Source organism: Nilaparvata lugens, chromosome X (assembly GCF_014356525.2).
Source record: "Nilaparvata lugens isolate BPH chromosome X, ASM1435652v1, whole genome shotgun sequence".
Taxonomy (NCBI): Eukaryota; Metazoa; Arthropoda; class Insecta; order Hemiptera; family Delphacidae; genus Nilaparvata; species Nilaparvata lugens.
The window spans coordinates 91259515-91285752 of record NC_052518.1 but is presented as its reverse complement, the minus strand read 5'-3'; the positions used below and the strand labels follow the sequence as shown (position 1 = coordinate 91285752).

Here is a 26238-nt window from a genome sequence, read left to right as displayed (position 1 = left end):
GACCGTGTCATGCAGATCATGCAGGAGGGACAAGGAACAGGATAGTGCTCTCACCTTCCAAATGAAAGGCTTATGAAGTGGACCCCACGTAGTAACAGACTTGGGAATGTTGGGGGCATGGGGGTGCGTGGGTGAGGAGGGTGAGTGGGTGTGTGTGTGCGAGTGGGTGTGGCGTGTGGGTAATGTGGACACGCCCCCACTCTGCGGCAAGCTCCACCCTCCCGCTCTGCGACTCTGCACCAAGTACTAGAAACACCAACAAGCACATCAACATCTTCGGAGTCCATCAGTTCAAGTTTTCAGTTTATCAAGTACCTATTTTGACCAGTCCTTCAGATGCTGAAAGAAATGGGGAGTTGAGCCAATGGCCGTTTTCAAACTTACCGATTCTGGGACGGTACAGCAAGACAGGAAGCTCACCGATTGGCTGATAAGGTTTACGAATTGAGAATCAGCCATTCGAAGAGGAAGCTCTCTGATTGGCTGATTCTCTGATGCTTCAACCCAATCACGTCTACAGGACAGGAAGCTCTCCAGTTGGCTAATTCTCAATACTTCAACCTAATCAGGTCGTCAGGGCAATAAGCTCTCCAATTGGCTGATTATGTTGACGTATTGAGAATCAGCCAACCAGAGAGCTTCCTCTTCGATTGGCTGATTCTCAATACGTCAACCTAATCAGCCAATTGGAGAGCTTATTGCCCTGTCGACCTGATTAGGTTGAATTATTGAGAATCAGCCAACCGGAGAGCTTACTGCCCTGTAGACCTGATTGGGTTGAAGTATCAGCGAATCAGACGAATCAGCCAATCAGAGAGCTTCCTGCTCTGTTTTGTCGTGCCATGCCATCCCGAAATCGGTAAGTGTGAAAACGGCCATTCAGTACGTCAAGTTTTCACGGCATCAAGTTCTCGTTGCAGGCTGATACACAGCCAGCTACACCATTGCACACTAGTTAGGGATTGGTGAGAATGGGTTAGGGAGAAATTACTTGAAGATTGGGTTAGGTTGGGGGTTGGATTTTTGCTTTTAAATGTGAATATGCTGGTATTATTTGATAATTTTACAAATATGATACTCTATCCACTGGACTTTCTGAAAGCAACATGAACTAGAAGTAATGAAAACTGGATGTATGAGGTTTCCTACCCGGTCTGGTTCTTGATCAACTGAAATCTTGATGAAGTGAATGTCACCTTCAACATCTTCCTCAACCTAACCTCTATCATTATGTACTTCCAACAATAAATACACAACCATTCCAGAAAGAAACCACAAAGTATCTTTCCCCAAAATACAACCATACTATCATCTGTTTGTCATGACTCGAAATAGGAACAGTTTTGGAATGAATGTCTAGTTTAGAAAAAAAAACAATATTGATTTTTTCAAGTGAACACAAACATAATCTATCAATAATATTGAATCATGTTAAACTTTGATAAAAACATGTTTTTGGGCAACGCCTGTTCATTCATTTCATGATAAGTGTCTGTACAAATGGAAATAAATAGTTACAGTCATGTAACTTAAAGCTAGAAAAAGGATAGACGAAGAGAAGAACAACAAAATAAATTATAGAGAAAATCATATGCAGAGAAATGTTATGTAATAGGGAAATTATAATTAAGTTAGCTCAGTTTTTTTAATTGGGTGATAGTGCACTTAAAATTCTGTTGTAACTTTTTTCAAATAATAGTTTTTATCAATTGGGATACAATCAAATTGAATGATATAATAAGAAATAATTCCAATTGGACACAAAAATGAGATGGAAAAAGATTTCAATGAATATACATATTAGTAGCTTTAATTACCTCCAATTAAAATTCGTGTAAGTTTAAAAGTGGGGACCACCAAAATTCTTGAATCCTTTCATAGATTGAAATAATATTGTGGCAATGGTGGATTAAAACGCTCTTCTGGCTCGAATAAAACAGAATGATAAATTATTAAGCAATCCACGCTGCATTTACGTAGAAAATGGAAATTGATATGAACCTTGAAAATCACTAAAATTATTGCCTTTTTTGAAAAAGAGGATAGTGGCTTTGAATGATAAACATTTTGTTCGTTTATTTACATAATATAAATATCATGAATATTAGGGACTCATAATCATAAAGGGACCAGTTTTGGCCTAAGACTGTTGGTCCCTTTCTCATCATGTATATGATTTGTATATTATGGAATGAAAATAAATATTCCTGTAAATTATGTTTCTATAAACTGTTTCTGATTCATATATTGTGTGGTGAGGCTGAGGTTTCTAAGCATGTCGATCTGATATCGATATCTTATATCGAGCAGATACCATATCAATCTCACAGCATCTGCTTTTGAATGAAAATGGTTACAATCAAACACTGCAAACACCTGATCAGATTGATTTCCACTCTCATTGTAATATTCCTCTCATTCAAGAACAGATGTTTGTTTGGTCGAGCGGGAATTTATCGCCCATATTTGCATGCATATACTCCGTGCCACATAACCTCTACACTGGATTCTCTTCTACAAGTGTTGTTATAGGTAAGCAAGTAAAGTGTGAGAATAAAGGCTGAGTGGTAGACAAGAGGAGTCTTAAAAATCTTGACTAAAGAGTAATTCAGAATCCAGGAGTTACATGTAGAAATTTTTCAACACATTCGGTATTTCATTGTCTAGCATCCTTTCCTACTACTCCTATACTCCTATAGAGAGCGAGTCAAAGGTTGAACTTCTATAACACTTTTCATGTTTTGAAAGTCTACCCTTGATATTGAATCAATCCTGAATATTCAATCTCACTGAGGCCTGTTGTACTAGACTATCAAACATTTTATAAAAGATCTTTGACAAAGACCTTTGGTAAAGTAATAGGTTATGTTTTATAGTCGTCTTCAAAGACCTTAAAGATGCATAGACTCACATGCAGCGCTAGTGTCGTACTTGGAATTGAAATCGGCCATTGAGGGGGCAACCTATAAGATTAATACATACCAATGCCTTTGTAATCTATAGTATTACAAATATAAAGATATAATATCTCGTGCTAAAATACCCCAATGGCGGCCTTCAATTTCAAGTAAGAGCTATCATTGGGAAGGCATAGGCATTGTGGGTCTATAATATCTCTTCAAGGTCTTTGGTCGTCTTAAGCTGAATACAGACTTCATCGCCACTAACAAGCGCATTACAATTTCCATCAGCTAATGTTATTCCCATTATATCTGAATTTGTATTGACACAGTAAGATACAGATATCTAAATTTATATACAAACAATAAGATACAGATATAATAAGCATAACATCAGCTGATGAGAAGCAAAATGTGTGTGTTCGTGACGCTCAAGTCTGTACGCACCTTTCCACCTTACTAGCCTTATCAAATTCACACATAAAATCTTAGATGAACGATAACGATCTGCTACGAAATATTTGATAGTCTAATAAGGAATTTAGGGCCTCATTACACTTGTATATTTTTTATAAGGTTAGTGAAATAGGTATTTCGTCAAGTTATCAATCAGATTTGTGCAATATTTGGACTCTTGATTTGGTGTTTGTACTTGCATATAGACCTGAGTTTCAGCATATAATTTATATGAGAAAACCCTGGTACGAAATTCAACTTGACGCATTTCACTGATGAGCCACCAAAACAATCTGAATTAAATTTATATTTCAAAGAAAATTAATTTGATCTTTTAAGGGAGAATAAGCATAACCTAAAATCCTTCAAATTTAACCAGATAGACACATAGTTTATTGGAAAGCTAGCCACGAATTTTTATGTAAGATCGCATATATCAAGAGCTGACATATTATTGAAAACTTTGATAGAATATATATGCAAGTGTAAAGGGGCCCTCTAAAGCACACTCAACACAGGGACAATAGTATTATTCATTTATTTTATTTTTACAAAAAAAGTAGAGATTAGGAGAGTAAAGCTAAGGATACCCTGTCATAGTTCTCTCTCAAATTTATATAACATCAAAAAAGGCCGAAATAGGGTTATGTCTTTCACGTTTCCACATTGGTTTATGTAAACTTACAGATCATTGGTAGCGTCAACTAGGGTCCATTAGCTACTACTGGATAGCGGAATTGGAAATGACGAGTAGGCCTACATTTGAGTTGCGAGCATCTACTAAACTCCCTATGGGGGGGGGAGTGCCTCAGAACTGCCAGTTTCAATTTTCAATTTGTCTAGTGTATGAACAGAACCTTCTAGGTTAAGTTCATACAGTAGACAGATTGAAACTTTTTAGGTCATTTTCAATTAGGTTTCAAAGGTAAAAGAGAGGTTAGGTTTTGGCTTCAAATGACAATATGTTAATATTATTTGAAATGGGTTGATAATTTTTATAATGAAATTGGTGATGCTATCCTTGCCTGTCATGAATGGAAAGCAAATAGCTCTATCCTTTTCTAACTTTGAAACACAAATGATGAAAAGTTGAAATATTCGCATTTTTGAGATGTCGCACTTACAAATGACACCCCTTTATATTGGTCAGCCTACTAGTGGGTGAGAATCCAGGGTAGTAAACGTTATGTGATTAAGTGTCGGTTGCACAAAAGCCGGCTAAATTTTAACCGTGATTAATTCCACGAGAACCAATCAGAGTCTTTCAGAAAAACTTTCTTCGATTAGTTCTCGTAAAGGTAATCACGGTTAAAATTTAACAGGTTGAATTTTAACCGTGATTAATTCCATGAGAACCAATCAGAATCTTTCAAAAAACGTTCTCTGATTGGTTCTTGTACAGGTAATCACGGTTAAAATTTAACCGTGATTAATTCCACGAGAACCAATCAGAGAAGCCGTTTTTTCAAAAAACCTTTTTCTGATTTATTGGTTCTCATACAGGTAATCACGGTTGAATTTTAACCGTGATTAATTCCACGAGAACCAATCACAGTCTTTCAAAAAACTTTCTCTGATTAGTTGAGTTAATCACGGTTGAAATTTAACGGGGATTTGTGCGACCGGGCCTGAGAGTGTTGCATTATGTTTTGTGAAGTGAGGACGCTCCACATCCTTTTGAAGAAGCAGCAGCATAGTGCAGTTAGATTAGTAGAAGGCATGCAGAGCCCTGTCCGCTCCCAGCCCTGTACCATCGCAGTATTAGTAGGAAGCAGCAGATCAGGCTAGGACGGTAAGAGTCAAGGGTACCTTGATGCGCCTGGGTTACAGGGCTGGGGGCATGGGGTTGAAGGGAGTTGTTGAAGGGTGTACGCACACTAGTCATAGTCAGCGGGTTTCCGTTGGAGCTGGCGTACAGACTGGGTCGACGGTCCTTGACGCCAGTTGTGGCAGTTGTTCCCGCCGCCGCTGCTGGGTTGGCCGCACTTCCGCTAGTTCCGCTTGTACCACCTCCGCTAGTTCCGCCACTTCCGCTGGCCGCTCCCCCGTCCGCACATCCCAGCCACCTATGTCTCCTAGCCATCTTCCTGTATTCTTTTTGAACCTGCAACAAGACCAACACTCATGAAACCAACCGAAGGTATCTTGCGTTCCACAAATTGACAGTTCAATTCAGTGATTTGTTCAAAAAATATAATATTATACTGTTTAACGTTTTAATAAAAAAAAACGAATTATGAACATCCTCTACCTCTACAAGTCCTATCATCAATTGAACATGTAAAAATAAGTTGAATTTAACAAAAAAAGTTTGATTCAATTTGATATCATCCTCTACCTCTACAAGTCCCACCATCAATTGGACATGTAACAATAAATTAAATAACCGGAATTTGAAAAAATTAAATAATAAAAATCAATCAATTGCCTTACTCGTAAGGCAATAAAATTTGATTTAATTTAATTACATCCTCAACCTCTACAAGTCTCACACTATCAATTGAACATGTAACAATAAATTGAATAACCTGAATTAAAAAAAAAAGAATAATCGTAAGGCAATAAAATTTTATTTTATTTAATTACATCCTCAACCTCTACAACAACCACCATCAATTGCACATGCACCAATAAATTGAAAAATAAATATTTGATTTGTTTTGATAATATCCTCTATCACTACAAGTACCACCATCAATTTAACACGTAAAAATAAGTTGAACTGAACAATACGCATGAATGAGAATTAAAAACTGTTGGCAGAGATATTGTTAGTGGAATACATCATACACATATGTTGTATTTTCTGCTTATATAGTTTTATTCACTGAAAACCTTCTAAGTTTCACCATCAGTTGTAGGTTGAGATAACCATAGAAACTTAGAAACGAAGGTTTTCTGTGAATGAACTAGTCAAGTAGAAAATACAACATCTTGTATTTTTTATTTGTTCCTATAGAGCTACTTGATATTTATGGAATTAATATTAATAGTTATTCATGTTTTTTCCAAGACACGACCGTGTATAGGTTTGTATTCCATCAGTTAAAGATTTTATGAGGAGTATCTATCATTATATAGATGCGTTTAGCCGAAGGATAGGTTCATACTGCATAATATTATTATTTCCTTTCAAAACAAATCAAGAGTTATTTTTTATACTATTCTGTTTATTGCATACGAGTAGGCAAATGGATTGAGCAATGAATTTAAATGTGAACTATTTGTCCCTGTATCACAGCAATGCTATACATCACAGAATCGACTGAACCGATGCTTCTCTCTTTTTATACTAACTGACCGCTCATAACTTAGCCTCTGGTGATTGCAATTGGGTACAAGAAAGAAGAGAACTCTTAAAAATGGAGCATTTATAAAACTGTCATGTTTTAAAGTTTGCACAAATTTCTTTGATACACAAATTAATGTAAATAAATGGTATTCAGAAATCTGTTCAACATTTGAAATTTACAGATTAATTCAATTCGCATGGAATTGGAGAATGGCTCAGCAGTACTAGTTCTCCCAATTAAAAAGTTCATAAATTGAATGCTATTCAGTTCTTCAAAACGAATTGAACTTGAAGAAATTTCCAATTCAAATATTCACTAAGGATCAATCACTGGGATTCTGTTGTCATTGAAAATTGAAGAATATTATAACGTCTAGTAGAGATAGAGATTAACTGAATTCAGAACCATCATCATCACCATACTAGAAACAACCATTAACTCTAACAATGTTACACATTTTTACAGTACTTTAAAATGTATTAATTATTAATAAAACCAGAAAATACTCTATATGTTGTGACAATTTGATCTCAGTACCCTTTTAAATTATTTTGTCACGACATGTTTCGGCTACTAATGCCATTTTCAAGTCATATATTGTCAATCACAATAGTTTCAGGTTGATTTCAATTTACGATCATCGATTATAAAAAGTTACATAATGGAGTATTGAATGTTTATAATATTTTTGTTGAATAGAAAAAATGAAGTTTTGTCATATAATTGTTTTTCAAGAATAAATTCAGAATTTGGTCTTCTTCAGGATTAATTCAAGACTCTGGTCTTGATTCCTGATTTATGTAACTAAACAAATAAGACTTCAATCCACTTATTTGAATGTAAATCTGAGATTTAAGTGTCAAATGAAATAGGTGAATCTACATGAGAAAAACTACGGAAATGAGTGATTTTCATTAAATATTGTGTTATGAAATGGAAATTGAGATTTTAATTTGAAATTATGGACTGTGATGAGGCCTGATTTTTGGAAGATTTGATAGCAACGAGATAATCTTCGCTTACCTCAATAGCAAATCAGCAGAGGTGCATAGATACGAGCGGCATGAAAGCAGATAATTGTCTATAATATTTGAGACCTTGCATTATCAACAAAAAGCTGTGCCATTACATTAACTATAAGAAAACTTGGAGTTCATTTCATATGAGCTGTCATAATAAATTATCATCACTTTGGGGCGAGTGAAACGACTCATAAATAATAATGATTAATTTTGAAAAATATTCACAAATGATACTAATCAGCTCACAATCATATCAGATTATAAAAGCTGATAACATAATATATCATTCAAAAACATTAACTTCCATTATTTCTGTGAAATAGTCATCAGCAGAAGATTCAAATATATCAAAAAGATGTCTGTGAGATAACAAGTGAACTAGATTAATTGCTTGGTCAACAAAAAAATTCACTTTAGGCTCAACGATCCTGTTTTTCAAAACTAAGTTTGAATGATATAACATAATATGCAAATAATTTAAATAATATTCTACATCTACATCAAATTCGATGATGAACTAGATTAATTAATAAAGAAGGCGCTATCAACCAAATTATTACATTTCATAGCCAACAATGAATATTGCAGATAAAGCTTATGGTTGCAGTCACATCCAAGGATGTTGATAGTAGTAATTGTAACCAATATTTGTTAGGAATTTTCAATTATTTCAGAACATTCCTTGCAATATCACAGTTACAGTTTAATGCATTAGGTGTACTGTGGTCGGGGTCTATTCCATGGGAAGGAATATAATTAATATTTAAATTACTTGGATATAACTCATAAAAAAACTGTAACTTATTCAATATTTTTTTATAAATGCATCAAGCCGACAAATCTACTTCAATGTTTGATCAAGCCCAGTTTCTGCGTTGTATAACATGTGCATTCCTACTAATTATATCAATGGATCAATAGAAAAAAATGACGTTACAACTATAGTAGTTTATCGGAAAGGTACGTTAAACTGTCGGTCCCGGATGAAGTATGACAATCGTAAGGCAAATTTACAGCTTAAATAATTAATATATTCAGGCGAGGTTGGAACTTCAGGGACTCCCCACCAATAAAAGCAATATGAATATTATTATTAGCAGTTATGGCTTTGGAGCAGGGGCAGCTTCAAGAATTATTCATTATAAATGCGTTGAATGCTCATCTATCATACTCATCAGTCATACTATCAGTCTCATCTAATGAGATAAAATCATGAAGAAGAATCTTCAGCTTTCAATACTTCTACATTATAAGTTTAGTACAAGCGTTGGTCTAATAATTATTATCAATGCATGAATAAGTACACCAAGCAATAAATTCTGTTATTAGGAACAAAATTAACTATGGATTCACATAGAGATTCGTTCAAAAATTTCATAGGTTATCATGTCACAAGCTTCAAGACTTTTCAAGACTTATGTTGGAGTATATATTATTGAAACAATTATCGAATAATTCAAATATTATTATTATTAAATTAGTTTTAAAAGGAATTACTCATTCGATTAAAAGAATGATTAAATCCTCTAGAGATATAATTAGATGGGTTGAAATAATAATTATTATAATAATCGAATGGTGATTAGCATGATTGATCCATAGTGAAAATTCGAATTAGACAATCATATTTCAATCTTTTTTGAAGTTAGAGTACATCATATTTTTTAATACCGATATTATTTTTCTTATTCGATGTAACTTGGAATAATTAATGTTTCTTTTTCCATTCAAAATAAATTCAGACTGATATCATTTGTCAGCATGTAGAAGATAAGTCGAAGAACCACAAATGAAAAGAATTTGTGCAATGTTATTTGAAAATAACTATAAAAATTGGTGGGATATAAAATCACCAAGCCCCTCGTGTCTATTTCGAATCAGTGATCAAGGAGAATGGATATGAAACATTGAAATCATTCTACTCAATCTCTGAACAAATATATTTCCATATTACAATTTAAAAGTTTCATATAATATTATGACAACAACTTGAGTGGTGCTTGCTATGTCTATTGGCACCTACAATAATATGTGCACACAGACAATCATTCTAAATAATTACATTATTTCAGAATGTGAAGTATAATTATTTTACAAATTTACCTACAGTTTTACCAAATTTCACGGTGAATCACTGTTGGTTACCATAGTTCATAGGTTAATCTATGTTAGTTACTAACACTTTTTTAAAGAAACACGAACTATAAATGCAAGAATTTCATGTAGGTGTATGTGAGTGAGAGGGTATGTGCGTCTCTGTCTGTGTTTGAATGATGTAACGAGCAAAAACGATCAAGATGAGGGGGAATTTTTTGAGGGACATTTTATGTTCCTCCGATGAAAGATAAATTCATTGTTTTAAAAAACTTCTGCTCCAATTTTGTTCTAGTTGTAACAGTACGGCATATTAGCATGTTTCAAAAGACTACCTATTGATGCAATCCCATGCAGATAAATATAATATTTTATGTAACTAGTAACAATCACTTTCACACAAGAAATATTATTAAATCATGAATTATTCTCTCGACATCACTAACAGAAAAACAATGATTGAAAACTTCACAAATTGGAAAATACTCCACATGCAGGCGAGTGGATAGTAAGAAAAATTCAAATTTATGTTGGATTAACCCTTCCTTGAATCTAGCTGAAAAATTCTAGCTGTTGTTCTATAATGAACAACTTTTCCGCAGATGAATAAACTCTGAAGCTTGATTAAATGAAAATGAAGTTTATATGATATTTCCAAAGATTACAATGAAAATTGGTAAAGATTTTCCTTAACATCAGTTTCCAGTATTACACTTAATTTATCCAAGACCTATCGGAACTCCACTTGGCAAAATCCAAGTATTGCATCCATTTTATGGAACAAGCCTCAAGTTGTATCTTATGAAAAACACAGTAAATCTTCAAACACAGGCACAGACAAACATATAGATTGGTGGATAATCTAAATAAATGACTTCTGTTTTACACGTTTCCAGACGTGGTTCAAATGCATAATCACTACAATATTCACAAATATCTACAACACAACACAAGACTCGAATGTTGTTACTAATCTAAAAGTCTTTTTGTCAACATTAATCATGAAACTAACATGTTGTAAGTTTGCATTCGCAAAGTTTTATCCACAACATCAATATGACAAAAATGGAAACATCGACAATAAGACCATGAGTTGTCACTTGTCTCCAGATGACAACATCAATATATTAATCAATAATTAATCACTGATCTCCACATCTTATTTGTTTAAATGTTTTTACTAGTCTTCAAGTCTTATTATTTACAATGGCTATCTACACCATTATCAACTTTGCCACTACAAGTTTATGAAAATTTTACAATCTCTAACTGACCTATTTGAATCCAAACAACATTAATCAACAGTATACCTTACTATATACAGTATAATAGTATACACCTTACTGTGGTTCATAAACGCAGCAAGAATGGTTATAATCAATAAACCAAACATGTACCATACAAAATGAGTCATATAGACATAAAAACACATTTTGTATAATAAACCCAGCAGATTGGTTATAGCCAATCCTGTACCACAAAAAATGAGTCATACACTGAGTTCAACCACAGTCTATATACCTTATTGTGGCTTATAAACCCACGGAGTGATCCGTGGTCTAGTGGATAGAGTGCTTGCGTAGCAGCATAGAGATCCCGGGTTCGAACCCCTCTCATTACCAAAAGTTTTTTAACCAGATCACTCCCGTGTTATCGGATGGGCACGTTAAACTGTCGGTCCCGGCTGAAGTATGACAGTCGTAAGGCCCATTGACGGCTTAAATTATATATTCAGGCGGTGGAACATTCCCGAAAGGGAACTCCCCACCAACAAAAGCCATACGAATTTATTATTAACCCAGAAGAGTGGTTAATGTACCACACAAAATGAGTCATACAGTCATAAAAACACATTTTGTATAATAAACCCAGCAGATTGGTTATAGCCAATCCTGTACCACAAAAAATGAGTCATACACTGAGTTCAACCACAATCTGTATACCTTATTGTGGCTTATAAACCCAGCAGAGTGGTTGAAAAAACATGTACCACACAGAATGAGTCATACAGTCATGAAAACCGCAGTCTATTTATCTGTTATTGTGGTTTAAAAACAAACCAAACATATACCACATAAAATGAGTCATACACTCATTTCAACCACAGTCTGTAGACCTTTTTGTGGCGTATAAACCCAGCGGAATGGTTGAAAGCAAACACTTACCACATCAAATGAGTTATACAATCATTTCAGTATGTATACATTATGAACCAAATGGTTACAAACGACATGTATCACACAACATAAACCATACAGTCTCGAATCGTTCTCAACACTTGGAACCACCCACACCGACAGTCTTTGATAGGATTTAGAGCAGAGTAGTGGAATGTCCTAGACCTAACAGTCTTCTTACCTTTTCGTTTTGAACACAATGAAACACAAATATGAAGAGGCCCTGCAGACTGTTGAGGACCGTGAAGATGTACGCCATCACCACTGACTCCTTGTTAAGGTAGAGCAGTCCGAACGTCCAGGTCAATCCCAGCAGGAACACCAACACGATTGCACCTCGGAGCCAAGCCCTGTAACACAATAACAATAACTATTTACTTAAAGTACAAATACAAACAAAAACTAGCATTTCTTCATACTTGAATTTGATATTCAATACATTTTACATTTCCAGGTCTGACAAGACCTATGTCAAACACCAATAATAAACAAAAGACAAAACTTCTGTTTTTAAACTATTTTCAACGAACTACAGTCTAATTTTTACTTTCCTTGCCCTATTACCTATGGGTAAGGAAAGTATTGCTTTCCAAAAAAAATTAAGGTACCCTAATTTCAAGTTTTCTATACGTTTCAAGGTCCCCTGAGTCCAAAAACATGATTTTTGGGTGTTGGTCTGTGTGTGTGTGTGTGTGTGTGTGTGTATGTGTATGTGTATGTGTATGTGTATGTGTATGTGTATGTGTATGTGTATGTGTATGTGTATGTGTATGTGTGTGTGTGTGTGTGTGTGTGTGTGTGTGTGTGTGTGTGTGTGTGGTGTGTGTGTGTGTGTGTGTGTGTGTGTGTGTGTGTGTGTGTGTGTGTGTGTGTGTGTGTGTGTGTGTGTTGTGTGTGTGTGTGGTTGTGTGTGTGTGTGTGTGTGTGTGTGGTGTGTGTGTGTGTGTGTGTGTGTGTGTGTTGTGTGTGTGTGTGTGTGTGTGTGTGTGGTGTGTGTGTGTGTGTATGTGTGTATGTCTGTGAACACGATAACTCCATTCCTAATTAACCGATTGACTTGAAATTTTAAACTTAAGGTTTAAGTTTAAGGTTTAGGATACCATGAGGATCTGACAATAAGAAATTCAATGAAATTGAATTCAAGATGGCGGAAAAAATGGCGGATAATTACTAAAAAACCATGTTTTTCACGGTTTTCTCGAAAACGGCTCTAACGATTTTCTTCAAATTTAAACCATGGATAGCTATTTATAAGCCCTATCAACTGACACGAGTCTCATTTCTGGGAAAATTGCAGGAGCTCCGTAATATTCTTGAGAAAAATGGCGGATAATTACTGAAAAACCATGTTTTCCACGATTTTCTCAAAAATAACTGACCGATTTTTTTTAAAATCATACCCTATATAGTTATTTATCAGCTCTATCAACTGGCATAAGTCTTCTTTCTGGGAAACTAATGGGGGGTCCACCCCATCATTGAGAAATAAACTTAGTAACCTCCTTCTCGTGCATGGGGTAGGTAGGTAACACAGTTCATAAAAAGAACACAAAGTCGAGTTATTTCATCTGTAGAACAGCTGTTTCGACGACTTTAAAACAATGACAACTAAAAAAATCATCGAATTTCACAGTTTACATAAAGGAAAAGGTACTCTGAAAACAATTATATATAAACATATTATACAGAAGTCTGATCGTAGTTTCAAATATGAGCAAGGAAAGTTGTGTGAGTGTACCACACCAGATTTTTATTGAATATTAGTTATTAAAACTAGTAGCCTACTCACTTGTGGAGCGATTTCGGATTTTTTAAATCAATTTTCAACACTTGAAAAATCCGAAAGCGTTCCACAAGTGAGTAGGCCTACTAGTTTTAATAACTAATATTCCAAAATTGGACTGTAGTGTCGTTGAAAATAGTTCAAAAACTGATTATAACTTGCAGTTCATTATGGATAGTAAAATAGATGAATAAAATTTCTATAACAATAAATCAAATGCAATAATTACTCAAAATAAAGAATATTTGTGAAAATGCATGCAAAGGATAGGATTGAATTAATTGAATGAACATAATACTGGGATAGATGTTGAAACCAGGCCCCAAAAAAATGTGAATGCTCAAAGAAGTTGATTTTGATTAAAATTTGGCAATCAAGTTGAATCGATTCCAGCAGTGGAATGATATTTGTAGCCAAGCTGCGAGTCTTAGTAGTTTCGAAAATTGAATAAATCTGGCAAAATTAGATGAAAATCCAGTACTGGAATAAGTTTTGTAACTAGAAATTTACAGTTTTTCAAGCTGTAATTGAGTTGAATCAATTCCAGCAATCCAATGGCATTCGTAATCATGCTGTAAAACACACAACACACAGGGACAATAGTAGCTTGCACTAGCTGCCGCGGGAACAGAAATGCACTCTCGTACATTTGAGTTCCAATTTTGATATTTTCAACTCCTCGTTCCTGCATTAGCTAGAGGAAGCCATTGTTGTCCCTGTGTGGAGGCTGCTTATGACAGAAGTTTTAAAATGTTTAATAAATTTTTAAAATAAGGTGAAAATACCGTATTGGAAAAAATTTTAAACTAGAAGTTCTAGTCCGAGAAAGTTGAGTAGATTCGGCAATTTGGATACATTGGTATTCGAATCATTGCTGAGAAAGAAAAATACGACCAAGGTGTATCACGTTATATATTGAAATACATCAAATTATAATATAAATTAATTAACCGAACAACATTTGGTGAGAATCTGAGTTTTAAATTCAAGTAGAATTGAAGGAAACAAAAAAAAATTTCAAGTCCAAGCGTAATTGAGATTCAAAATATCAAGCAGCAGTTTCAGTAAGTTATTAAGTTAAATTAAATTTGTCAAAAGAACATAATTATTACACGCTTAAGGTCATGAAAAATTATTTCAAGTCAAACAATGCAAGAAATAAAAAAAATATTCTTTACTTGACACTATAGCAAAACTTAATTTAGAATCTGCGTCCAATTAAGAGAAATTTGAACTATTACCGGCAGTGAATTTAATAGGCTAGCTAACTTTCGATTCGATTCATGAGAAGTACTTAATTTATGATAATTAAGAAATAAATTGATAAGAAAATGATTTGAACACTGTTCAAATGCAATACATTCAACAAATTAAGGAATTTATTAAATTCTACAACAAAGGAATTCGAATTTGTGAGGTAACTATTATAGAAGATCAGAATAGTATAAAGAAATGCAAAAGCATTATTTGGTAGCTAAAGATTTGAAAAATCAGTATTAAAAGGGTAAGATGAACACATAACAAGGTTTAAACATGGCATAACATGAATAATCTGAAATTAAATTCTACAATATAAGATTCAAACTACAAGAAGATTTCATTTTTAAATAACTTTTTTTCTATTTCAAGGAATGAATGGCAAATTGCGAAAAAAATTCCAAAGCAGTTAATTTGATTTTGAAGAAGTTGAAGACATTGAGCAGAGCAATTATTGCTTCGAATGCGAGTAGAAATCAAAACTAAGAAGATGTCTAATACTAAAAATGAATACACATTAACCAACATTCAAGGTAAGTAACTTTCTAAATACCTTTCATTTACAGTGCTGATAAGTATTACCACCATCCTTATGAACTTGACAAAATTTAGTAGTAATGGCTTAGTTGAATTTGAATTTGAATTTACTCCTTGATATATATATTTCAATATGAAAAGATACTAACTTATTGGGAGATTTTGGGTGAGTAAAAATAAATAAAACTAGATATAGACTAATAGATAAAAAAATGGTTGAGTTCTAGAATGAATTAGAATAGTACACTACTAGAGAATGAAAATAGTGGAAGATGAAACAAATCAAGACTTTGGGTGTGATTTTTGGACTAGATGAGATTGAATTACAATTCTATTGGAAATTAAGAACATGAAAATGGATTGCATATTATAGGTAATTGGTTTGGAAACCTAGATTTACATTCTTCCCCATAGCTGGGTGCTAAGAAGAAACTAACATGATGATATTTAAAGCATTAATGTGATAGAAATCAAAATTTATAATTCTGTATTTATAGCGCTATAACGATATCATTATTATTTTGAGTTAATAACAAACAAATGCTACTAATACACCAAATAAAGGTAAATAGGTTTCATATTTACTATGGAAGAGTATGGTACGAGACAATAAAGTTTGCTGAAAGCATAGGAAAGGTGAATACAATATTACAGAGAAAGGGGAATATCGATCTTTTCTTCGTGCTATAAGTAACATAACTAGCATTGAAGCAGTATGATAATATTATTTTAATAAATCCAGGATTGAATCGAGATTTCACAAACATAATTACAAGTAAAACAGAACGACTGAATTAATTTCAACAAGTAATACTTTACTTGAAAATGGATTTTTTAAAATATTCAACTGTACCAAAACTAACCTCAAATACTTCTACAAAGGCAGAACAATTTCTACATTATTACAACAAAACCAATAAAGAAACAAAGAATTTGTTCGACGAAGATTAATGGTTGAAAATTGATAATTGGAATATTCCAACAAGATGCACATACTCCAGTAACAATGACTAGTAGGTACATGCAATAGGAGAGACCTAAACTAATCACAAGAGCCCCAAGCAAGAGTTTTAATTAGTTTCTGAATTCTATTAACACTAGCTGATAGATATTATCAATTATTGGCGGAAAGCTGAAGCTTTTCAATTGATGTTTTCTTCTAATCATGTAAGGAGGACTGAAATTGAGTGATAATGAATAACAAGACGATGATGAAGATGATGATGATGATGATGATGGAGTGGAATGTATATTATGATAGTAATAAATGTTAATCTTACAGATGCGATTGCAATTTGCTCTGGAGTGCATTTTCTTCCTTTCCACTAAGCATTGTTGCAAGAGAGAAAAGACAGGTTTTCGTTAATAATGAAATAGTATAAATAATTATTCGACGTCTTTTTCACTTCAATGTTCCTCCGCAATACGATTTAAATACTAAAATTTGATGAATAACAACGCTGAAATACAATATTTCACATGCTACTCACACTCATACATTCAAAACATATCAAAACTTGTAGGGAAGAAGTAGGTGAAATCTTACAAATATATTTGAATTAAAATTATCTTGTGAGAATCATTTCAAGAATGGGCTGCTGTTATGATTGAATAATTATAGAGTTTTATTGCTGATTGCTGCAAGGCTAAAGCCTTATGCAACAAAATTCTTATAATAATATGATCATTCAAAAATCATCAAGGACAATATTGTTTGATAGCTTAGAATGAAAATAATGATTATTTGAAATGATAAGGCTACTGAGTTAATTTCAAGATGTATACTTCGTTTTTTTTTAAACTCAATAGATTCATCACATGTCCAAAAATATACTATGTTATTCCAAAACACCGATTTGACTCATATTTTAAATAAAATGATAGACTTCAAAATTTCAATGAATTATTTCTCCACTTCAAAGTAACATCTTCATTTTAAAAATAACATACTTTCAAAATGCTTTACCATCATGAAGTAGTTCGAATCTACTCATAAATAGAATTATAGTACCCTTTGAATTTAATAGAATAAGAATACAAACTATAACTACTAGTTTCGGTGATCATTGTCAGGTTATAAAAATAACTTTCAAATAAATGTTTACTAATGTCTAATATTTTATAAATACAAGAAAGTAGCCCTGAATTAATATATTTTAGTTCGAATCTATTTACGTAGTTCTACTTAAGTATCTTCTATTCACGAATTTCACATAATATTTCAAATTTCCATCATGTTCGGTACTTGATAGAAATAATGATTATTCAGTAATCATTATTTCAAATAAAATTCATTGATCATTGTACTATTGCACAAGTATACAAGAACTATCTAGTGAAGTTAACGTAATGCAAACGAAATTGCAACATTACATATCTTAGTGATGATAAACTCTAGTACGGATCATTCGCCCAATGTATAACAAGGTGATAATAGATTCTAGTTACACTATTAAAATAGCATAAAAGAAGACAAGTTCAGTAGTACTGTCTGACACTGTCCTAATATTTGATTGTAGACACTAGAATATTAAATTATACATAATTATTACTCGATAGAGTGATTTCTTAGACAGATCCTTTGATAGTTTTCTCAACAATAATAGTATCATTGGGAGATACTCCTAGTCTCCTAGGTTACTTAACATAACGTCAGTGGAATACGAGATATGAATATATTCATTTGTGAAAAAGATTACCATACCACAAACAAACATTATTCAATAGTTGTGTGTACAAACACATGCATACAGCCTGAAGTGAGTAGGGTTGATGCAAGGATAATTTATTAATAAAAACCAAATTCGTGCAAGGAATAGACAAATTATTGTACAAAGGAAAATAAGAATCTGATCAAAATACACGGTTTTCTGGGGTGGGAGAAACAAAATCAAAATTTTACAATTTGAACACACAGGTGGTGAGTGACATGCCTAACCATTTTCTTCACAAAACAAGCAGGTTAACACACACACTTTGTACAAGAAAATGAATAATTTATTTTGAACAATTTTCTGTTTTAGCTGATTAAAACGGGAGTTCAAATTTGAACAAAATATATTGATAGACCGCGTAGTATTGTTAATAATATAAGTATTTATTGATGTTTTGAATTATTCTAGACCTATTTTAAAAACAAAATAAAACAGTAAGATAAACCACGTATTGCACCATAAGAAAAACTTGGGAATCGTGTTTTTACACACACGCATTTTAACAGAACTAACTTATATTATGGATTTCATAGATGCAGATGAAAATATAATAGGTTTAGATTGGACCATTTGAACTCAACATCTTATCAGTTGCAAATGATACTTATTATTCAGATCATCTAGAAATGTTTTAATTTCTTATTCATTTATTTTGTTCAAGTATTTTTTCCAATTCAATTTCTATAGTGGTGTATTAATTGGAATATTTCTATGAATAAATGGACCAAGATAGTAAATTACTACTACACGTTACTTTTTAAGCTTCAAAGATTCTCAGTCTTTGAATATTTGAAAATGACTCCAATGAGTCCGAATCATGCTAGGCTCAACTCACACTTACGCGACTCAAGTCGAGAAGAGAGAGTCACAGTCTCTTCTCGACGCAGCATGTGTTTTCAAATGGTGACACTCAGTCGATTCTAGTCTCCGCGACCTCGCGACTGAGTCGAGCGTTGACTCTACATGTTGATCGAGCCTCGACTTGAGTTGGGTAGTACCATGAATTTTTAATGAAAGTGAGGTTATGTTTGATGAAAGTTATGTTTTATCATTTTAGATAAGATAATATATTCATAATATTTATTATAAAATTTGTTAATTTGTAAAATTCTGCATAAACCTCAACTAAAAAAAAAATTATATTTGAGAAATAGGCTAATAACGGATCTATTAGCTCTCTTCAAAGCGTTATTCAAGGTCAATCAAGTCTATTCATTGGGATGAGCTAAGAAAAAGGGGTTCTGGGAGTATGTGAATGGTTAAGCACGTGCGTGCAAGTAAAACCACAGGTGATTTTTTACTAATTCAGTCTCGAAGGAGAATTTGAAAGGAAGCGTTGTTTCTTTCAAGGTAGCATAGTTGACCAATGTGTTCAGGTGAGTGATTGAAAATTTGAAATTTGTAAGAAGTGAAATTGAAATGTGACTGATGATCTAACCTTGCACTGGCCAAACGGGAATGCTCCTTACTCTTCATCGACACCGAAGCATTGGCGTGCCGACACATCATAAAAATCGCCAGACTTAAGAAGACTAGATTGGCCTGAAAATGAAAAATGACAAATAATATTATTAGTGTTTACAAAAGGAACTCTTCGAAAAACACATGCAAGCACTTCATACCTCAATTTATGACGGACAGAACATTTCAGATTTTGATATCTATTATCAACAATAATTTATTCTATTATTAGTTGTGGAGTGTTCTAAGTGAAAAATAAATACTTGGACACACGTAAACACTTGCACCCCTTAAATCACTCAATTCATAACTAATAGTTATAGATGTAGTCACTCTGTGAAGAAATAATAATTGACGACGATGTTCAGATGTTTGAAAATCAAATTTTAATGTCAATTATTTATACATTTTAGAACAACTTAATATATTGAACTCTCCTAATCCTCTTAACAACATAATATAATAAACAACGTTGAAAAGTCTTTAGTAAAGTATTAACGAAAAAAGAAACAGCATGGGAGATTGATAAACTGCTGTTTACATAGAAATGAGAAAAACTTCAAGTTTCTACTCAACAATTATTTAGGTTTCTATTCTGAAATGATTTACAAAGAAAACTATACATCTGCAGGAAATATTAATAATTAATTATTATTAGAGTTAATATTCTCTACAAAGATACAGTCTGTCTGGGTGTGGGGAATGAGTTCTGTTCATTTGAGTTATGTTTGGATGAGTTATGAACATTTTCATGTATGTTCTGAATAAAAGTTTGTTTAATTGTGACTTTAAGCATTCCATCAAAACTATTGACACTCTACGTTGAGGTAATAATAATAATAATATCGAGTGACGTGGCTGGCTCAGGTCTGGTGTCAGAGCTTTCAGGTCGCTACTGATCAATTTCAGGGCCTCTGACATGACCTAACGACTGCTTTTTAGGCAGCTGGGACCGACGGCATAACGTGTCCATCCGAAACACGGGAGTGTGGCCCGAGAAAAATATCTCGCCCGAGCTGGGATTGGAACCCGGGCCTCTGGATTACAAAGCCAGCATCTTTGAGGTGAATTTGATCGAGTGTAATAAACGAAAAGGAAACGACTTTAACTTGGTGAACGCTTTAGATGTGAAATTTGTGTTAGATATCGACAAGAACAAGATTAGGTACGAAGGAATAGAATCGCAATGGATAATGAAGTAATTAAATAGAATTGTCTATTAAATTTATTGCTTAATAGAATTGAATAATATAGAGAAAAGATAGTATGAGAAGATATCCCATGGTTCATGTTCCAAATTTCACTGTTATGTCAAGCAGATAAATGTTGATGTTGAATATATTACTGTTAAATATATTCAATAATCGACTATTATTGTCGATTAAAATCGATAATCGACTATTATTGTCGATTATCAAGGTAAACCACACAAAGCGTTTTTTTCAGTTGTTTCCAGACGAGTCGGCAGGGCAGGACGCTCTCAGTTTGGCTGACTCCCGAACGCCAACCAAATTGGAGAACTTCTTGCCCTGCCGACTCGTCTGAAAACGCCTAGAAAAACGCTTCCTGTAGCTTGGCCCTTCTTGTCTTTATGAACGGCACAGTATGAGTGACTACAAGCATCACATAGTTTCACTAAAAAGAACTACGTGGACTATCATCCTGACATAACAGTAAGTAAAAGTAAATAACTGTACTGTTATAGACATAACAGTGAAATTATGTTATCTTTTCTGTGCCGGTTGCACAACAGCCGGTTAAATTTTAACCGTGATTAATTCCACGAGAACCAATCAGAGAAACCGTTTTTCTAAAACGCCTTCTCAGATTGGTTCTCGTGAAATAAAACACGGTTAAAATTTAACCGGCTGTTGTGCAACCGGGCCTAAGCAATTTATTGATACTTACAATTATCACAACAATAACTGGTCCTACAAAGCTGAATATGAAGAAGTTGTCGGCCCGGAGCCAGCAGTAACGATCAGTACCGTAGCTGAAAGGATCGATAAAGCAGGAAACGGCCACTATCACCAAAGGCAGACCGTACGCGAACAGGTAATACCACCTAATACGAGACTTCTCCGCCTCAAACACCTCAATCAACATAACATACAACTGGAATCCTGTAAAAAAACAACAGCATTGAATTGATTAGGAACGAAATTAGATTGGCAAAGTCATGAAATTCAATTCAATTTATTTCCACAAAAAATACACATTGAATAATTGTTAAAATAAACAAAAACAAATCAAGGAAATATATTTCCCCACTTAGACTATTAATTTCATTTTTATGACAAAAACACACAAATCAGGAGCGAAAACCTACGGATACATTGTACTATTTCTCTACCAAATTTAGATAACATTAAAAAAGTTCAAAATAAAGAAATGTATTTATATGAATAAATAATAAATTAAATTATTTATTTATTCACATGAATCCTATAGAACACAATATTTAATTGATTAGAAACTAAATACATCCTTCTTCTTAATAGTTTAAAAAACTAGTTTATCATTTATCAAACTAGTTTATTATTCAACGGAGAAGAAGTATGGTTTATTAATCATTAATTTAGTAACGATCAGTAAAACTATTCAGCTACTTCGAGTATCTACAGTACATCTTCTTCTAACAAGCAGTTTATCAAATAGTTTAAGAAACTAGTTCAGAGTAAAACGATAGAATAATTTTTTACCTTCAAGGAACATCCATGCAAATGCACAAAGGAAGAAGAAGTGGAGAAGTCCAGCGATGACGCCACAAAGGAGAGCCTCCTCCGTCTGCCCAATACCAGCTAAGAACAGTACTTCTGCTATCAACAGGCAAATGCACAGATTTTTGTGGATCGTTGTTCTGTCAGACTGCAAAAGAAGAAACAAAATTAATTATTGAAAAATAATCATCAGACGTTCCGAGAATAAGTTACTCTTGGTTTTAATCATAGATAATTGGTATTTTAGATTGATTGAGAAAGTGATTAGATAATACTATAATAAATGTTTGTATAGTGTTTTTATCAAATGAAAATTTCTAATCGATTCATTGAGAAAAGTTGGAATGCCAACCTCGAATTCTAATAGAACCTTGAAGAGTGTTGGAAATAGATGTGAAAATCCGAAAGCACTCCACAAGTGAGTACTAGTTTTCAATAACTATTATTCAAAAACGGGACTTTAGTGTCATCAAAAGAGTTCAAAAAGATTATTAACTAACAGTTCGTTATGGATAGTGAAATAGATGAGCTTGAAACAAGGTTGAGATAAACATTGAAGTATTTGAAACTTTTCTTTCCAATACAATCATCATAGATATCAAAGAGATATCTCTTGATATATAGAGAAATAAACGACAGAAATATCAAAGTTATCAAAGATATACTAATGTCTTCGAATACAAAGAAACCTGTCTTTGTATTATGCAAATGTAATCTTTTGATGAGAAGTTTCAAGACGAGGAATGTATCGAAGAGATTACCTTCAGACCACGAAATAACTGGAATGTAATGATGGCAAGCGTCAAACAGATGACAGATATGATGCAGCCAATGTAGGTGATCACTTGTAGCGTCAATTGATGGGTAGGAGGGAGATAAGTGGCATGAACATCCATCAGAATCGCGAAGTTCGTCAAATGTTCACATTTGCAAATTGTATGAGTCTTGTTGGTTTCGGCAATTTTGCAGCCGTCTTCCGACCAAGCGCTGTAACAAAAATTATATAATTTAAATATCAAGTTTATCTAGATTTTAGTAAGTCTATAGGTCATGTTTTACGGTCACAAATACTCATATTATGTTTCGCATAAGTCTTTTAATATTTTTTTCATGATACTCGACTGTGTTAAACTCAAATTAATTATATTGTTTTGGAATAATACATTTCAATTTCATATCTATAAGGATCAGCTCTCCTATTTTGAGTAGACCTATATAATTTAATAAATGTTAGTCCATGATACTCAGCTGTATTAAACTCAAATGAATTGTATTTTTTTGGAATAATACATTTAAATTTCATATATATGAGGATCAGCTCTCCTATTTTGAGTAGACCTATATAATTTAGTAAATGTTAGTCCATGATTCTCAGCTGTATTTAATTCAAATTTATTGTATTGTTTAAGATGAATACATTTCAATTCCATATGAGGATAAGCCCTCCTATTTTCAGTAGACCTATATAATTTAATAATTGTTAGTCCATGATTGTCAGCTGTATCTAATTCAGATTTATTGTATTTTTTAAGAAGAATAAATTGCAATTTCGTATATGGGATTACCCTCCTATTTTTCATTGAAGCGTATATGTCTCTTATCTATTTCTTCCTCCACTTAATTGGCGAAGGCTCTTCATTTCAGTCTCTACCAGTATCACTGTTGCTTCATACTTGGCAAAATTCATTGAAAGATTGCTATACAGTATATACATACACACTTTTGTTTATTTTTCAATGAATTTCACCAAGTTAAAAGGATCAGATATAATCAAACCTTTGTTAACTATAATGGAGATAATAAACATTAAAGAAATTATATTGTAAGTTATTAGTGTATAAGCAAGTATTTATTGTAATATATATAAAAAGAGAAATTAATACAATCAAGGAAGTAAATAATCAGCGAATATTATCATCTTCCGACAGTGTTTGATGAGATGTAGTGACATTTATTCATGAAATTACTGAAATAACGAAGTCTATTAAAGAAAAACTGCTATATTATTGAACCTATTAGTAATAAAGATCATTACCACAGAAGAGGGGAAAACCGGGTTACCCAGAATAACGGGAACTTTTAAAAACGCCATAAAACAAAAATGGGAAGAGCAAAAATGATTTTATTTAAACTAATGTAAAAATCAAGACTTGCCATTTGAGAATTATTAATAACATATCTATCACTTTTTGACAATTACCTACTTCATTAAGATGGCTTCCTCCTGCATGAATACACTCTTTAAATCTGTGTTGAGATTCCTGAACGATTACTGCATTTCAACTGAATTCTGTTAACTTCATTCTGAATTGTCTGTTATAATTTCAACCACAGTTATTGGTCAAGTTGTGAAAACGTCTGATTTGAGATAGCTCCACAAACAAAAAATCGCAGGTGGACAGATTCATGGGACCATGAAACGCAACCTAATCGTAAGATTACACGGTTAGCAAACAATACCGGTACTCACTCGCACAGTTGCTATTGTATGCCGTGCAGTGTGGATTTCGCTAACAATTTGATCAATTATTTTGAATTAATTCAAAATTAATTAAATTCAAAATGAAATCCGCAATATCCAAGATGCAGCGATCAATGAAGAATCGTCAACACAGATTTGAACAATGTATTCGTTCAGGAGGAAGTCATTTAAATGAAGTAGGTAATTGTCAAAAAGTAATACATGTTATTAATAATTCTGAAATTGCAAGTCTTGAAATTTACATTAGTTCAATTAAAATCATTTTTGCCCTTCCCATTTTTGTTTTATGGAATTTTTGAAAGTTCCCGTTATTCTGGGTCACTCGGTACTTTGTTCTTTACTCCTTTTTCTTTGATCTTTGCTTCTAACTTTGTTCTCTACTCCGCACTATCATTAATATATGAATATAATAAAATTTTGATATTTTTATCTAGATTTATCAGCATTTTCAACGATAAAATACTACATGGACCTGATAATAAAATGTTAAGAAGAACAATGAAGAAAATGGAATGATACCTGGTCGTATAGTCCCAGAAGACACACGTCGGATTAGTGAGATTGTCAGTGTACAAGTGCCGGAGGCACACAGTGACGGGTTCAGACAGCTGAATATGTCTGCCTTTACCCAGCGACGCCGAAATCACTTTACTATTGATTACTCGTGTGGCATTCCAAGGCTGAGGTTGGAGGATTTCTTCTAAACGATCGAATACAACGAAAACTAATCTCACTAAGCCTCCTTCCCCATTCTCCGCCAACGAGTCTTTCTCCAATCTCAGCCAATCAGAGGTGCCCATGCCGTCTGATTTTAACCACTGCTCGTTCGAGTCTTCAGACGGAAACACCTCCGTTCCCACGTTCTTGATCTCCACCACTCGCACACTAAGCACTGAAACAAACAAATCACACAATCAGTGCTGAAAGCTGTAGATCAATAGGAAAGTCATAGATCAGAAAGCAATAGTAAGAGCTAATACTATGTAGTTTCTACATATATGTAAGAAATATTTCTTTTTGAAAGTCACCACCCACACATGTGTTTAAAATGTTATCAATAAAAGTAACAAACTCAACAAAAAATTTAGTCATTGAAATGGGCTCAAATGATAATGTTCTGCGAAGAAGTGAGATGTAAAACGAAAATAAACAGAAGTTTATGAAGTGAGTTAGAAGACTCTTATTTTGCAATATAAGATATCCTACATATATTGATGTTAAAATTCAAAATGAGTGCTACATCAGGGAGGGTCTAATAGATCATAGAAAGCAATAGTAAGAGCTAATAGTTTCAACATACGAGTATATTAATGTTAAAATTCAAAATTAGAGCTAGATCAAG

At 33.3% G+C, this 26238-nt stretch overlaps 1 protein-coding gene across 20 annotated transcripts in view; it reads right to left on the bottom strand.

The window, feature by feature from the left end:
• LOC111043953 (latrophilin Cirl) overlaps positions 1-26238 on the bottom strand; it is a 166935-nt gene that overhangs the window by 5842 nt on the left and 134855 nt on the right. For 5 of the 20 annotated variants that reach the window (XM_039442660.1, XM_039442663.1, XM_039442661.1 and 2 more), the window contains 9 exons: positions 25416-25788; positions 23176-23401; positions 22397-22562; positions 21603-21817; positions 19672-19775; positions 16800-16844; positions 12124-12292; positions 5233-5460; positions 55-246 (listed from right to left, as the gene is read on the bottom strand). In XM_039442660.1, coding sequence (XP_039298594.1) covers positions 55-246; positions 5233-5460; positions 12124-12292; positions 16800-16844; positions 19672-19775; positions 21603-21817; positions 22397-22562; positions 23176-23401; positions 25416-25788 — 1718 coding nt within the window. Of the gene's footprint in view, positions 1-54; positions 247-5165; positions 5461-12123; positions 12293-16799; positions 16845-19671; positions 19776-21602; positions 21818-22396; positions 22563-23175; positions 23402-25415; positions 25789-26238 lie in introns of all 20 variants that reach the window. The other 15 variants (XM_039442667.1, XM_039442666.1, XM_039442664.1 and 12 more) reach the window with 6 other exon arrangements.